The sequence below is a fragment of the Melanerpes formicivorus genome, unplaced genomic scaffold (genome assembly GCF_026170545.1).
Source record: "Melanerpes formicivorus ecotype bairdi unplaced genomic scaffold, bMelFor1.0.p_v2 SCAF_10, whole genome shotgun sequence".
In the NCBI taxonomy this organism is placed as follows: domain Eukaryota; kingdom Metazoa; phylum Chordata; class Aves; order Piciformes; family Picidae; genus Melanerpes; species Melanerpes formicivorus.
Genome location: NW_027142362.1, coordinates 4,224,998 through 4,241,839, shown reverse-complemented (window position 1 = coordinate 4,241,839; position 16,842 = coordinate 4,224,998). Strand labels below are relative to the sequence as shown.

The 16,842-nt window shown below is 46.8% G+C and overlaps 1 protein-coding gene across 2 annotated transcripts in view; it reads left to right on the top strand.

Annotated features, from left to right (window-relative positions):
- LOC137443600 (synaptic vesicle glycoprotein 2B-like) overlaps positions 1 to 16,842 on the top strand; it is a 68,323-nt gene that overhangs the window by 24,021 nt on the left and 27,460 nt on the right. Inside the window, exon 2 of one of the 2 annotated variants that reach the window (XM_068143377.1) lies at positions 11,316 to 12,192. In XM_068143377.1, coding sequence (XP_067999478.1) covers positions 11,682 to 12,192 — 511 coding nt within the window. In that variant the 5' untranslated portion in view covers positions 11,316 to 11,681. Of the gene's footprint in view, positions 1 to 11,312; positions 12,193 to 16,842 lie in introns of both variants that reach the window. The other variant, XM_068143376.1, reaches the window with a different exon arrangement.

The window sequence follows — 16,842 nt, the reverse complement described above, 5'->3', positions numbered from 1 at the left end:
ATCAGCAAGGCAGAAAGGAGAAAAGTGACAGGATGAGAGGAAATGGCCTCAACTTGTGCCAGGGGTATTAGGAAAAATTCCTTCCAAGAAAGGCTTCTCAGGCACTGGAACAGGCTGCCCAGGGAGGTGGTGGGGTCACCATCCCTGGAGGTGTTGAAAAGACTCCTGGAGGTGGTGCTTACGGATATGGTTTAGGGGAGGTGGCTCAGCAGTACCGCTGGGATTGTGTGCTTGAAGTGAGCAGCTGGACGTGCTGGTCTCAAAGGTCTCTTCCAACCTTGACAGTTCTATGATTCTGTGATGACAAGAGCTGGGAGGGAGCTCAACACTGAGGCGGGAGAAAGAATGAGGTATTTATTTAATAAAGGTGCTGGCTCACATAAAATCCCTTCTGGAAGCAAGCAGCCTTTAGAAATCACTCAGGGTTGTGTTTGCTTTCCTGACTCTGCCACTGGAGTAAATCTATTCATCACGGCCATGTATTAATGAATTAGTTAATTAAGTAGCTCGTTATTTAATAACACAGATTGCAAGTGTGATGAAATAGAAGTCCCCTTTGTAGCTGGAGGCACATCTTTGCCAATAAGCTAAGCGGCTCACGGTTAATCAGGCGTGTTTGCCGTCTGACACAGGCAGAATTTGCTGACTTGCAGGCGGTTTGTTTCCAAGGTTATTGCTTACACTCCTCTCGGGGAGCTAGTCAGGGCCTCCAAGCCTGGTAAGGTTAGACCTAATAAGCTGTCCAAACACAGAGAAATGCTCAGACTCATTAAAGGGCACTTGGGCATCGTTGTTTCTGAATCAACACCAAATCGCCTATGGCTTTATGCTGCCAGGTGCAATGCTGATGGAGAGGTTGCTTTATTAATAACCAGCAAAGCCTCAAAGCCTAACTCTCTGTGATATTTAAAAAGAAAAGGACATAACAAACACACTCTGGATGTTTGCCACTGATGTGGTTTCCCCAAGTGATCTTGGGAGAGCTGCTGAACTTACCTCTACCTTGGGACACATCTGAATATTCCTTGGTATCCAGATCAGGGTTGGTGACTCAGCCTCATGTTAGGAAAGGATTTTTGGGACAGCAATGCTCACCTTGGTGTTCATGTCAAAGATAGGTGGGTGTGAAGATTGGAAGGAGGCCTTAGCTTGCTGGTGTGCAGGTGTCCTGGCAGTATGGGACACAGCATTTCTGTTTCAACACTCTGATGAAGTTTTAGCCTCTCTCTGCTTTGGGTCACGATGTGCAAAACAAACCTCAAAACTTTTCCATGGGAGCAGTGAGCACTGTAGGCTGCTTAGGCACCATGATAATGGAGAAGAGGGAATAGGTATCCAGGAAAAGTTTAGGCACCATGAATATTTTTCTCAGCTAGAAGCTTGTTAATCTCAGTAAGATGGCCAAATTCCAGTGCAGGCATATGCATGTCTAAGCTTTCTTTGGGTAAATTCTCATCTCCACAGAACTTTGGCACTTGGAACTAGACACTCTCCTTCTCCTGCTGTGATTCTCTCCCATCCACCATGGTTTTGTTCTTTTCCCCTTCATCACCTCCCTTCTGACTAAGCTCTGGGCTGTGATTTCTCCCTGCTTTTGCTCCTTGAAGTGAGCCTGTTCATTATTTATTAGCTCCCATACTCTTAGACCATCTGTCTCAACTCATTATCCACATTCAGCTTGTCAAATTGACCTTTTAGGGCCTTTCTCTGGAATTACAATATGTAGTCTGTCCCTCCTTATATAGCTTTGTGCTGCTAAGCCACTGCTTTCCAACTCCTACTGTTAAACATTCCTCTCTATCTCTCACTAACACCCCACTTGCTAGTCTGCATCCCAGACTCCAGAAAAGCTGTTTATTCTGCTTGGCTGATGCTTGTTCCTTGTTTCATCTGCTACACATTCACTGTGCCAGCTTGCTGCAGCACATACTGTCTTCGAGATGACCTTTAAAGCATCTGCACTGACAGAATATCAGGCTCCAAGATGTAATCTCTCCTTAACAGTCTGAGGGACTTTCTGTCCCTTAGTTCATCACATTACATATGGATCATCACCAGTTAAATGCTGCCCACAGCCCCTTTGCTGTGAGAGTCACCACCGCATAACTGATGGCAATGTGGTGTCCCCAGAGAAAGCTCCTAAAAAATGTGTGCCCCCCCCCCCCCCCCCCCCCAGTGTGTGCCTGGGATGGGTTAGTATGAAAAAGCATCAAGGTATTAGCCAGATTCTTAAGGACTTAGTAAATCAGAATACTTTAATGGAACACAGCTGAAGTACTCAAGTCTGGAGAAGAAGGCTTATGAGGAACAGCTGAGGAAACTGAGCTGTTCAGCCTGGATAGGAGGAGGCTGAAGGGAGAGACCTCATTGCTTTCTACAACTCCCTGAGAGGAAGTTGGAATAAGGTGGGTGTTAGCTGCTTCTCCTTAGTATCAGGTGATAGAAGAAATGGCCTCAGATTGCATCAAGGGAGGTTTAGGTTGGATATTACAAAGAAATTCTTTACTGAAAGAGTAGCCTGATATTGGGACAGGCTGCCCAGGGAGATGGTGGAGTCACCATTCCTGCAGGTCTTCAAAAACTGTGTAGACATGGCACTTTGGGACATGCTTTAATGACCATGATGGAGTTAGAGCAATGGTTGGACTTGATCTTAGAGGACTTTTCCAACCAAACAGAGGAGGCTCAGGGGAGACCATGTTGCTCTCTACAGCTACCTGAAAGGAGGTTGTAGCCAGGTGGGGGTTGGTCTCTTCTCCCAGGCAACCAGCACCAGAACAAGAGGACACAGTCTCAAGCTGTGCTGGGGAGGTTTAGGCTGGAGGTGAGGAGAAAGTTCTCCATGGAGAGTTGTTAGCCATTGGAATGTGCTGCCCAGGGAGGTGGTGGAGTCGCCATCCCTGGAGGTGTTCAAGAGGCGATTGGACGTGGCACTTCATGCCATGGCTCAGTAGTCATGAGGTCTTGGGTGATAGGTTGGACTTGATGGTCTTTGAGGTCTTTTCCAACCTTATTGCTTCTATTCGTGTCCACACCACATCCATCTCTGCCCACAAATTAATGAGCAATTGTAAATGCCTCATCTTCAAACACTGTAGCTTCCCTTCACAGAAGAAAAATGCTGAACTCTAGGACCAAATTACACAGTAGGTATTTTGTTGTGGTGGAACAAAACATACACAGTATGCACCTACACAGAAATGCATGAAAAGCACCACAGATCAATAGAGATTATCCAGGAACTGTTAAGGTGACTGAAGTTCAGTAGAGTCTGTAGCGGGGAATTTTGCACTGAAATGCTTTCTCTGAATACTTCATCTGATCTGCTGGTAACACACTGAATTGCTTTAGCTCTGGTTTTTTGTGCATCTCTCAATATATCAGGGCTGCATCAGCACATCAGCACCATTCCTCTTCCAATCTACAGCATAGGGAAAAGCAAATTGCTGAGTCCTGTCCCAGAGATCGCAGCAGCAGCTTAGAGCAAACCAATGAGTTTTAAACTAGACCAAGGGATTTTACCCTACCTGTCCTACCTGTGCGGCAGGGGAGCAGTCATTAAATGTCATCTGAAAGCTGGTTCTTTCAACCAGATGATTTCAAGGTGCTGACTTTCAAAGACCTTGCTCTTCTTTTCACTCACAGCCACTAATGCAGAGCAGGGAAGCTTGCTTAATAAGCTCCACAGAGAGCTTCTGAGTCTGTATCCTACATCTATCAAATAATTTCTTAATAACCACCACCAAAAAAAAAAGTCTCAGGGTAGGCTTGTTTTTATCCTTAGTTCTCACTTAATGCAGTGTTCTCCTCTGAAGCCACAACAAAAGACATCTCTTCATCCAGAGTTCAAAGCAAACTCTTTTCAAGGTAGGATCTGCTACAGAATCTGATTTCCAAATCTCTTGTTGTCCAAGACCCAGTTAGCCTCCTGTAAGTCTTTGCAGCCACAGCTGACTGTTTCAGCTTTTAGCACATACATTTACACCTGAAAACCATCCCCTGGCGTGCCCAAGCACATGATCATGGTGGCAGAGCAGCTCTTTTTAGCTCCCAGCTACCAGGTTGGTGATTAAGAAAATAAAACCCCCTCACATGCTCACTTTGATTTCTTTTTTTCTGAGCAAGAACAAAAAAAGGAGGCCATGTCTGGAGGTGAACTTTGCTCCAAAGGCAAGGGGTTCCCAGCCTGGGACTGAGATGTAGTCCTCCCTTGAGAATGCTTGATGACCATGGTTTGGCTACAAATTGCAAGACCAAATTTTGCTTCTGATCTTGTGAGAGTGGAGAGGGAAGGAGTCAGAAGTGGCTGTTTCCCTAGTGTTGTAGATGGTGCTCCCTTCTCTGCCTACAGTCAGACTACAACCTACTCACAGCCCAAGGTTCTGACCTGTATTGCCAGGGGAAAGGAACCGGTCTTCAGCTGATTAAATCACCCTGGCCAGTGTTCACATCTGAAAACATCCTCCTGGAAATTCCCTAGAGACTCATTTCTCATCACCAGCAGGTTATTTAATGGAAAGGCAGAGTAAGGAAAGTGGCTGCTAAAGACCTGCAAGAGGTGTGACCTATTTTGATACTCTGAGAGGAAATTTTCCTCTCTGAAAGGAGAAAGGCAATGGTGCAGAGAAGGGTTTGTGAAGTTCAAATCTCAAGCTCTTAAATAGCAGTCAGTAATTTTATTTCTCCTTCTTTTCACTGAGTGATGTTCTCTACAGCCAACTTCTTCCAAAACTCTTTTGGAGTCCTATGCTGTGAGACTCTTGTCTCTGTTTATCTGTTATTTTGGCACTGAAACAGACTTGCCAGAAATCAAGCAAGAATTAGGAAGGATTAGGGCTGAGCTCTGCCAGAGGTGGTCTGAGATAGGTGTATAAGCCTTAGATGTGAAGGTGAGAGCTACTGGTATTACTAAGCAGTAGGTGTCACTACCCTGGAGGTGTTTAAGCCCGGGCTGAATGAGGCTCTGGCCAGCCTGATCTAGTGTGGGGTGTCTCTGCCCATGGCAGGGGGGTTGGAACTATGATGATCCTTGTGGTCCCTTCCAACCCTGACTGATTCTATGATACTTCTCCAGTTTTTTTGATCAATAATGCCAGGGAATTCATCACCCTTCTCTGGCCATTTTCTTCTTTATTCTGAGCAGAGTTTGGCCCATTGATACCTGCCCCTGCTCCTTGACTGCTGATTTCACTTGATTTCTACCTCCCTGCATTAGAAGCCCCCTCATTTCCTTTTCCTGACTGCACTCACATACATATTCTCTCCAGATCTTGCTGCTTTTCCTTCTGCAGGATCCTTGCCAAGAACCCAGCCTCGCCATCTGTCCAGGAAAATGATAATACTGCTCAGCTCTCTTTCTAGCTGTTGGCTGCAATAGCAGTGTTAATGTTAGGGGGTGGGGAGGGAAAGAATAATCAGAGCCCTGTGTAAGAATAGTTAGAGCCTTGTGGAAGAAAAAAAAATGCTTTTCTAACTCACAGCATTGGAGGTCAGATAATTTTAGTCCTCTAACTAGCAAGATTACTTGTTCTATATTATATATAGGACAAGGGCAATGGCTTCAAACTAGAGAAGAGCAGATTTAGAGGGGATGTTAGGAACAAGTTCTGCACCATGAGGGTAGTGGAACACTGGAACAGGTTGCCCAGGGATGTAGTTGAGACCCATTCCTTGGAGGTATTCAAGGTGAGGCTCAACAGGGCTCTGGGCAACCTGCTCTGGTGGAGGATGTCCCTGATGACTTCAGAGTGGGTTGGACTGGATGACCTTTGGAGGTCCCTTCCAACCCAGCCCATTCTATGTTATTTCTGAATCATCCAGCCTGGCCTTAAAAACCTCCAGGGATGAGGCTTCCACCACCTCCCTGGGCAACCTGTGCCAGTGTCTCACCACCCTCATGGGGAAGAACTTCTTCCTCACATCCAATCTGAATCTACCCAGTTCTAGTTTTGCTCCATTCCCCCCAGTCCTATCCCTCCCTGACACCCTCAAAAGTCCCTCCCCAGCTTTCCTGTAGCCCCCTTCAGATACTGGAAGGCCACAATAAGGTCTCCTCAGAGCCTTCTCTTCTCCAGACTGAACAGCCCCAACTCCCTCAGTCTGCCCACATAGCAGAGCAGCTCCAGTCCTCTAATAATCCTTGTGGCCTTTCTCTGGACACCTTCCAGTATGCAGTCTGAAAGCACACAAAAATGCCAAGAAGCCAAGGGACAGCCCCGGAGGTGCTCAGCCAGCAGCACTGAGCTGCATCCCACACTCCTTTCAGCAGCACAGTGATCAGAACTCAGTCTGTCTAACAGTATTTGTGTAATTGCTGCTTGCCTGAAATCCAGGATAGTGCTCCCCTGGGAGCTTTGAGTTGTTAAGCAAGTTGAAAATCTGGTCCTTCATGTGTACAGATGGATCCATTAATTGCATGCTCATTAAGAGACTGAGATTGGAACTTCACAAAAACCTATCTGTACTGTTTCCTTTCACCCTTTCAGCAAAGGAAAATCTTCTCTCAGGATATTTTTGGGCTTTGGTTTTTTTTGTAGTCAGCTTTCTGACTGCAGAGTGTCCTTATGGTCACTGTAGGATCTGGGCATCTTCCCATTGTTGACAGAAGAAAGCATCTCTGGAAGCGAGGGAGTTTTGCTAGGGGAACTGTCCTTCAGGCAAAATATTAAACTGCTCTGCCATCTGTTTTACAGGGTTTATTCTGGTGAATGATAAAGATCCCTTGAAAGCATTTTTATAGTGTACTGTACTGCTCCTTATCCTTAGCAGTCATATAACCTCTCCCTTCAGCTGCTGACTTTGAGAGTTTTCCTTTTCTGAGCATGCAAAGGCAAAGAGAAGGAGCTGGATGCCAGCTCCCAACCTTGGCTCTCTTCCTGCTGCACACAAGCATGAACCCACAGTTCCCTTCAGCTTTGGCTTCTGCAAAGCAGCAACCTCATTCTTCCAGGTCCACACTTTTCCAGGTTCACTATATAGCATAAGAACTCCTCTCTCCATCACTGCCCTGCTCACCAATGTTCTATAAGATCTGTTGTCTGCCAGAGCTGAGCTCTGGACTCCCTTCACTTAGTGCCAGGTACCACAAACTCTGCATTCCCTCCAACTCTGCTGCCCTTCAGCCCACAGCTCATCCCCTGAGCACGGCAGGCACCTCCCTTACATGCTCTTCCACAGGGACAAATGCAGGTGGCAAGCTGCTCTTTGTAAAGGTCTCTCTTCCTACAGTAGATCCTGTTTCTCTGGTGAGTATATCCAAGACTTTAGGTGACTATTTTAAACTGCTGAGCTCAAATGACTGAATTCCTGGCTAAGTATGCAACATCTGAGCTGACTCAAGAGTGCAAGAAAACTACAAGGTGAATAACCCATGTTAAAGAGCTGCTGTTAAACGAGGTAGTGTGGAAGATCCAGGGCTAAGTGAGGGATAACTGGTGAGACAGACTGTTAGGTGAAGAAGAAAGTTTAAAGTAAACATGAAGCAGAATACAGAGGAAGGGCCCTAGTGCAAAAATTGCTTAGAGGGGAATTAGAAACAAGGTGATGTGCTGAGAAATCAGGACTGGTGTATGGAGAACTACCAGTGAGGATAGGAGCTGCATTCCAAGGTGCTTCAGGTTTGGGGTCCAAGGCTCAGTTTAATGAGCTACCTTGTGGGGAAGCAGAATGAGGCTTTCCTGCCTCTGCTTCCTCATCCCCCTGCAGCAGGCTTTGCCTTATGGAGCCTGACATTTATTGTATGTTTAAACCTCACTTGCATGTCTCGGAGTGGTAGCTGTCAGTTTCAAAGGGCCTGAGGTCATAATAGGCTCAATGTGTTGTGTTTATCTGTCCCAAGCTCTCATGCATCACTTGTGGTGAGTAATTATAGCAACCCAAGCCTGCAATCTTTAGGAGAAGTCATGATTTCACATCTAAATGCTAAATGGAACTGCTAATATGAGTGAGTGGTGCTCAGCTTGAGTGAAAGGGTGTTAAAGTATCAGGTCTAGAGTGAATCAGCCTGTGCTGCATACATGGCAAGGAAAGGAAACTAGTATGGAGTACCAACATAAAGCATTTGAGAGCCCTAAGTTGCAGCCTAACCCTGGGCACTGCACTTCTCCTAGGGTGATCCTAGAAAACATTTATAGAATCAATAAGGTTGGAAAAGACCTCAAAGATCATCAAGACCAACCTGTCACCCAACACCTCCTGCCTAACTAAACCATGGCTTCAAGTGCCACATCCAATCCTTTTTTTGAATACCTCCAGGGATGGGGACTCCACCACCTCCCTGGGCAGCACATCCCAATGGCAAATTACTGTCTGGGAAGAACTTTCTCCTCACCTCCAGCCTAAACCTCCCCGGCACAGCTTGAGACTGTCCTCTTGTTCTGGTGCTGCTTGCCTGGGAGAAGAGACCAACCCCCACCTGGCTACAATCTCCCTTCAGGTAGCTGTAGAGAGCACTAAGGTCTCCCCTGAGCCTCCTCTTCTCCAGGCTAAGCCACCCCAGCTCCCTCAGCCTCTGCTGACAGGGCTGTGCTCCAGACCCCTCCCCAGCTTTGTTGCCCTTCTCTGGACACCTTCCAGCAACTCAACATCTTTCTGAAACTCAGAGACCCAGAACTGGACACAGGACTCAAGGGTGGCCTAACCAGTGCTGAGTACAGGGGCAGAATGACCTCCCTGCTCCTGCTGGCCACACTATTCCTGTTGCAGGCCATGATGTCATTGGCCTTCTTGGCCACCTGGGCACACTGCTGGCTCATGTTCAGCTGCTGTTAACCAGTACCCCCCGGTCCTTATCTGCTTGGCTGCTCTGCAGCCACTCTGACCCCAGCCTGTAGCTGTGCATGGGGTTGTTGTGGCCAAAGTGCAGCACCTGGCACTTGGACTAAGTAACTGTTACTTGCCACCACCTTTTTTTTCCCTGAACTACCCATCCTTCCTGACACAGGTGGCTATCACTGGTCTGTAAGACTTGTCAGCTCCTGCCATTATTTCCTAGACTGCCCAAGATGTAAGAGATCCCATTGAATAAACAATGTTGTGTACCAGTGAAAGATCATGGATGCTTCAATAGGGCTTTGCTATTTTTCTGATCATCTTTGGCCCTTTTATTGTGGGAAGCAAAGAGCCTAGCCCCCAGCCTTGGCAGCTCTTCAATAGAGAGTGAAAAGACTTCTACCACTTGGTCTTTTACCTGTTGAAAGAGTGAGTGCAAGGCTCGAAGTGGGGGCTGTGGAGACCCAGAATCTGTTAAGGTCTGTTCTTGCTCATTAGTGTTGTCATTATATCTTTTCCTGAGGTGAATCCATTTCTGTAGCAAGCAGAAAAGGACAAATGTGAGGTCTCTGTGCTTCCTGCTCTGACGTTTGAGGTCGCTTTGAGACATAACCTGCCAACAGATGGTATTTAAGAGACTTCCAAACCAAGGCCTGATGTTCCTCAGCACATATTGTTCTGTTTTCTTTTCTATTCTATTTTTTTTTTAAAGAAAAGGCTCTTTCCTCTACTTTTCAAAAGAAAATATGTCTCTGTGGAGCTACATTTTTTTACTGCCTTTGAGAACATCATGTTCAGTCATGACACAAATCTTTGTGTAATGAAGAAAGTTACTTCAAGTCTGGGAGGTTCTGAGACTCCAAAGTGCTCTTGGATGCTCCAGCCTTGAAAGAAGAGCTGTGGAACCTGCTTAAGAGCTCCTGGTGGTTGTCAGATGTATTAACTCCCCTGCACATTAACACCTCCGCTGCAGATACAAATACTTCTCTTCATTGCTTTGTGGTCCCCTGATCTTTCTAACCTGGTCAGAATGCCTTTGGGATTATCTTCAGTTGTATTGCTTTCACTTTAATGAGTGCTCTTCCTCAGCCCTTGAAACTGCCCAGCTGTCTTTTTAATAGCATGCAAAAGGTGTGATTCAGCACAAAGAAAGGGAAGGGGAAAGATGACAGCAGTGACAAATGGCAGAGAGGGCAGAGAAAAAGAAGACACTCTGGCAGGAGCTGCAGAGGCCCTGTCGTAATTATGTGCCATAAATATATCAGCAGCTAAATGGAGATGCAGGGGAAGCCTTTCTGAAGCTCTTGAAGCTGCTCCCATGAACAGCACAGGCAAGGCATGGCCATGACTCTTTCCTTTTCCTGAGCGTTTGTGCTGCCAAAGCATCACAGCATTTGCAGGAGTGATGCCCTTCTCAGCATCTCGTGAGAGTGCTTCTGATGAATTTCTCCTCTGAGGTCATTGTAGCTGCATGTTTAGCCCATGCTGCATGCCAATAAGATCCCCAAGTGCAGAGGCAGCACTGTCAGTTACAGTGTGTGCCTTTGTGTAGTCTTCCCTAGGTCAGCAACTGACTGTGTAGGTAACAATGCCCACATAAAACTAGACATGAGCCTGCCCATGACATTTTATAGCTCGTTCACACTTTGTTTAGGCAAGTAGCTCAAAGCTGAAAGTCCACGTTTTCTGCATGCCTACACTGCATGGGCTCCTCTAGCATGACTTGACTCAGTTACCCATGTGAGTCTCCTTTCCAACTCCTTGTCTACAGCTGAGTGCAGTAACCAATGCCTGTCAGCACTGGAGAGCCAACTGGCTGAAAACCACTTGAGAAAAGAATGGGAATGGGGTGTCCAAAATCAGAATGTGTTCAGATGTGCTTTGGCTTCTCTTGGTTTCCCCTGCAGAGAGCAGTGATTCTAGCTTAGCTTCTCTTTTATTTGCTCTTTGTGAAAACCATCCTCCATTGATGGTTAGATACGGGAAGAAGAAAGCTTGGGGTGACTTTATCTTGGCAGGCACTGCATGCTCGTTGTACATCTGTCATACAGATGGAGAGACACTAGGGGAGAGAAGAAGCTGTTAAACAAAAAGAGGTTTGGGATCTTGATGAAAAAGAAAAGCAGGCTTGTATTTTGTGTTGTGGTGATGTTAGCCAGCTGTGGGTACCAGGGATGAGTGTGCTCTGGGGAGGTGGACAGAAACACATTTAGCAACCTGGGAGCTCTCTTCCAGCAGTTCAACCCAGTACTGCCCTGGGATCACATGTAGGAGGCAGGACCTCTGGGAATGATAGAAGCTGGGACCACACATCGCTTTCCATTCTGCTTTAGGTGCCCACTTGGTGCTTTTTTGGTGCTTTTGAATGCTCTTTTTTTGTTGTTCAGAGGCTTTGCAATGCAAAAACATTCCCCAAACACTCACTTTTTTCTTTTTTTCCTTCCAGTGGAAAAATGTGTATCCAAATGGCTGGCCACTAAACTCAATGCATGTGTGCTTGCAGACTTACTGCTGTCTCACTGCTATTATTTCCTCCTTCTCAGCAGATGACCTTCAGCACCACAATGAATCAGGACAAACCTGTCAAATCCTCCTAGCTCCCTGGCTGTGCAATTTGCTGTTCCCTTGCTGTTCACCAGACAGCAGCTCTTCCCACCCAAAGCACAGAAGAAGCCAGCAAGTCACAAATGACAGCTGAAAAGTGAAGCATTATCAAAAGCTGTGTGAGACTGTCAAAGAGGATCTTTATATAGTCATTCTCCCTCTGAGCCTGGAAAGCTGTATGCCAGCAGTTCCGAAGAAGCAGAGTGAAGAGATGTTCAAGTAACCAACAGCAGAAACTGCACAGATCAATACATCTACTAGAGCAGCCACAGGAAGTGATCTGCAGCATTTTGAACTCTCCATTCAGGATGGATGATGGATATAGAAACACAAACCTCTATCAAGGGGGCAGAGGGGGAAACCAAGATGACTACAGGTACCAGGATGGTAACTATGAAGGGTACACACCCAACGATGGCTACTACCGTGGGGGGGATGAACCCCCTCAGGAAGAGGATGCCCAGAGTGATGTCACAGAAGGCCACGATGAAGATGATGAGGTCTATGAGGGGGAGTACCAAGGGATCCCACACCCAGATGACATTAAAGAAAAGCAGAAGAAGCGAGCTCCTGCTGTGGATGATGACTACAGAGACCGTGCTGACCTTATGGCAGAGAGGATGGAGGACGAGGAGCAGCTTGCCCACCAGTATGAGAACATCATTGAGGAGTGTGGCCACGGACGCTTCCAGTGGACTCTCTTCTTTGTTTTAGGGTTGGCACTGATGGCAGACGGGGTGGAGGTGTTTGTTGTTGGATTTGTTCTTCCCAGTGCTGAGAAGGATATGTGCTTGTCCAGCTCGAACAAGGGGATGCTAGGTAAGTGTCACTTGTGAACAGCTCTGCTGATGCAGTGGGCAGTAGCTGTAGCTAGTGTCTTTTTCTAGTGAACAGCTGATTTCAGGATCTTGGCTGGAGTCAGAGTGGCTGGAGAGCACCCAGGCAGAAAGGGACCTGGGGGTACTGGTTGACAGTAGGCTGAACGTGAGCCAGCAGTGTGCCCAGGTGGCCAAGAAGGCCAATGGCCTCTAGGAGCAGGGAAGTCATTTTGCCCCTGTACTCAGTACTGGTTATGCCACACCTTGAGTACTGTGTCCAGTTCTGGGCCCCTCAGTTTCAGAAAGATGTTGAATTGATGGAAGGTGTCCAGGGAAGGGCAACAAAGCTGGGGAGGGGTTTGGAGCACAGCCCTGTGAGGAGAGGCTGAGGGAGCTGGGGTTGCTTAGCCTGGAGAAGAGGAGGCTCAGGGCAGCCCTCATTGCTGTCTACAACTACCTGAAGGGAGGTTGTAGCCAGGTGGGGGTTGGTCTCTTCTCCCAGGCAACCAGCACCAGAACAAGAGGACACAGTCTCAAGCTGTGCCAAGGGAGGGTTAGGACGGATGTTAAGAAGAAATTCTTCCTAGAAAGAGAGATTGGCCATTGGGATGTGCTGCCCAGGGAGGTGGTGGAGTCTCCATCACTGGAAGTGTTTAAGAAGAGCCTGGATGAGGCACTTGGTGCCATGGTTTAGTTGATGAGATGGTGTTGGGTGATAGGTTGGACTTGATGATCTCTGAGGTCTTTTCCAACCTGGTTAATTCTATTCTATCAGCAGGGCCTGTGGCTCACAAATTGTGACCTAGAACCCTGTCTGATGCAAGGTAAATGCAGGCTTTGGATTAGAATCCAGCCCTTGATTCCATTCTCTTTGCATTATTTTCATGTGACTAAGGACAGTTATCCTTATCCAGGCCTCTTGCCTTGATGTTCTGAAGTCCTTCTTTGTTGTTTTCATTGAACCTGATGATCAGGACATTTATTTCTACAGTTAGCTAGGCTTTTACTTTATGCCTTACAGGAAAATAGCTCAGATATCTAAAAGCCAATTGCTCACATCTGAATTGTGATTGCATAGGGACTTCTGAATTCACCATCTCCCCGTGGGGCACCAGGCTGGCTACCTTCTCAGTGATGAGACCTTTGTTGAGGAGCAGGTCATTTATTTTGGTGACAATACGAAAATGGAGGTCTTCTGAAACTCTACCCCCATAAATGTCTATCTCTATAGAGCTCAAGCTCTGGCAGGCACCTAAGTCAGAAAACTTCAAATGTCACAAGAAAATCTCTTTGAAGTATTTCTGGCTCAACCACAGGTAGAAATGAATAAGAAATCTCCCCAGAGAGCTTGTTCTGCTTTTTCCAGCTTAGTATTTGCATGGCTGAAAGTTCAGGGTGTTCTGACAAGCTCTGAATAAGCAAGGAGACATTTGGGTCTGTATCTAATCCCAGTTCCAGCCTCTTGCACATTAACCAAGCTCATCTGAAACTTCCAACCAGGGGAAGTGCATCCTTTTTGCTGCCTTCCCTGATCACTTCTTAGGACAACTTCTGGGAACCTGTTTTGGCCGAACAATTTCTTCAATCCTTAGCTTGTTGGTTTTCAGTTGTGTTGTTGGGTGGGAGGTGGGTTTTGGTGGTTGGCTGGTTGGGGTTTCTTTAGGGTTATTTGTTAAACATGCTTTCTTCCTTGGTGCATATTTATCTGCTTCAGGTTGCCTCCTGAATCTGAGATTTATGAGATGATCCTTTGTGGAAATTAATTAAGGGAGGCTTCAATGATATATACAGAGTGACTTGGTGGCAAAGACTTCTTCACCTCAGTTTCTTCCTAATGTGGAATGAGGACAATGTTGGTAAAATGAATGGAGGGTTGGTTAGAGAAGGCACAGCTTTCCCTCAAGTTATCATGAGGTTTTAGCCTAGAGAAGAGAAGACTGGGGTGGGGGGGAACTTAGTGCTGCTTTCCATTGCCTGAAAGGATCCTACAGGGGAGGGACTTTTCCTGCGAGTGTTAAGCTATAGGACAAGGGGGAATGGTTTGAAGCTGAGAGAGAGTAGGGTTAGACTGGATCTTAGGAAGAAGTTCTTCAGTATGAGGGTGGTGAGAGTCTGGAATAGGCTGCCCAGGGAGGTTGTGGCTGTCTCTTGTTTGGGGATGTTCAAAGCCAGGTTGGATGAGGCCTTGAGCAGCTGAGTGCAGTTGAGAGGTGTCCCTGCCCATGGTGGGGAGGTTGGAGTAGATGATGTCTGAGGTCACTTCCAACCTGAGCCACTCTATGATGATTATCCACACTAGTTACTGCCCTTTACCTTTTCCCTATGTACCAATACAGCTGAGCTCATGTTTATCCCAACCAACCTTTTGTCTCAAGGCACTTTTGCTAAGGAAGCACAATCACGTTATCCCAGGTGGGGCTGTAGTGGCTTCCAGGTAGCTACTGACATTTAAGCACACAAGGTGGTCTCAGACATAACAAGAGACCAGGAGGGGGGAAAAATGGGCAATAAGTCAGGGGAGTAATCCAACTCACACAGAAATAGGATGGGGCAAATATGAGAGCTAAAGTAGAAGCCCCTTAAAGATGACTTCATGGAGTTCAGGCACTTTGCATTCAATGCTCTCCATGTTGTATATTCTTCCACCCTCAGAAAGCAGGCAGGGAAAACCATCAAGCAAATTACAGCCTAAATTGTGCAAAATTTACAAATAAACAGATGCCCACAGTGTCTCATGAAATGTGTGAAGTGGATCTGACACATCTAGAAAATGTTTACATTTTGCTCTGAAAATAAACATCTCACCATCAGGTGCAAATCAGCAGCTATTTTAGGCCTAAAAATCCCTCGTGGGGACAAAAATCCTTGACAGTGAGGGTGGTGAGACCCTGGAACAGGTTGCCCAGGGAGGTTGTGGATGTCCCCTCCCTGGAGGTGCTGAAGGCAGTCAGTCTCAAGCTGTGCCAGGGGAAGTTTAGGCTTGAGGTGAGGTGAATGTTCTTCACATAGAGATTGGCCATTGGAATGTGCTGCCCAGGGAGGTGGTGGAGTCACCATCACTGGAGGTGTTTAGGAAGAGCCTGGATGAGGCACTTGGTGCCATGGTTTAGGTGATTAGATGGTGTTGGGTGATAGCTTGGACTTGATGATCTTGAAGGTCTTTTCCAACCTGGCTAATTCTGTATTCTAATACCTGAAGGAAACCTTCAAGGTCAGGTTGGATGAGACTTTGAGCAACCTGGGCTGGTGGAAGCTGTCCCTGCCCATGGCAGAGGTGTTGGAACTGAATGATATTTTAGGTCCTTTCCAACCAAACCCATTCTATGAACCTATCTAAAAATGTGTACCTTCAAGTGCTTTTAATCACCTCTCAGAGAGCTAAATGTGGTATTTGCCAGCACAGAGCAGTAAGAACACACCAAAAAGGTGGTGCTGTAGTAATGCTTTCAACTCTTTCACATCCAGTGCATAAAACCTTCCCCAGAGCTGCAGTGGTGTTATCACCATTTCACAGCTCAGTAAACTGAGACAAGAACATTTTTAAGGCCTTTGCCCATAACTGGAAAAGAGCCACACCAATGCTGAGAATAAAATATTGTGGGGTTTTTTTTAGGCACACAGCTCCTTTTCTTCTTTTTTTTATGATTAAATAATAATATTTTAAGAGGAATATAATCTTATAGCCTCTGAGCTCCACAATGTTAGATTGGAAACAAAAAAAAGAGGGGAAAAAAGATCCTATTAGTAATTATGCAGTTATGTAGCAATTCAAGCTTGGCTGTGTGAGTCAGGCTGAACAGGATGTGTAACAGTATCCCTGCTTTTAGTAGTGTGAAGAGGATGTTTTATTATCAGCTGAGAGAAGAATTTGGCCTCGGCTTCTCATCGACCTGAATTCACCTGATATGACAGTAAATCCTAATCCCCTCGGCAGAGCTCAGTGGCTTTTTTACTTCCTGGATAATCACAAATGAGCCCAGCCATGGTTCCCTTGCTCAGCTGTGGCTGGTGGCTGCCTGTGTTGCACCTCCACAGCTGTGGACCCCCAACAGGGCAGCCAGCTAAACGCTGATGAGACCTGCCCCTGTCCACATCCCGAAACCCAGGCACGAAGTCCTGGCTGCAAATTTGCTCTTGGGCAGAAATGCTCCTACAGCCCAAGGAGCATCAGCACCCTGAGTGGTAGGGGTGTGTTAGAGGGGGGTAGGGGGAAAAAGAGGTGGTTTTGTGATTTGGGAACATCCCACTCCTTGTGCTCCCAATCTGGAGATGCTTGCATCCCCATTTATAAACGCTGGAGGAATTTCTTCTGACCAGAGCCAGCATGAGCAGGTTTTCGTTTGACAGCGAAGGATTTGTTTGGCCTCCTCTGCTGAAAACTTTGCTTTAGCAGAGGGGCTGGGTGGGGAGAACCAGATGGTCCCATGAATATTGTAGTGATGGACAAGTCCTGTGGGGGGCCTGTGAAGCCGGCTGAGTGTAAACAGCCACCCACGCCACGCTGGCAGCTCCTGCGGGAGGGCTGGGTGCGTGCTGCCTTGCCAGAGCTGCGTCACAGCGCTCCCCGATTCGCACATCCACCTTTGGCTTTAATCTGCAGAATCCCTCCGTCTCAGCAGCCACACTTGCCCAGTAGCCACCCCCACATCTC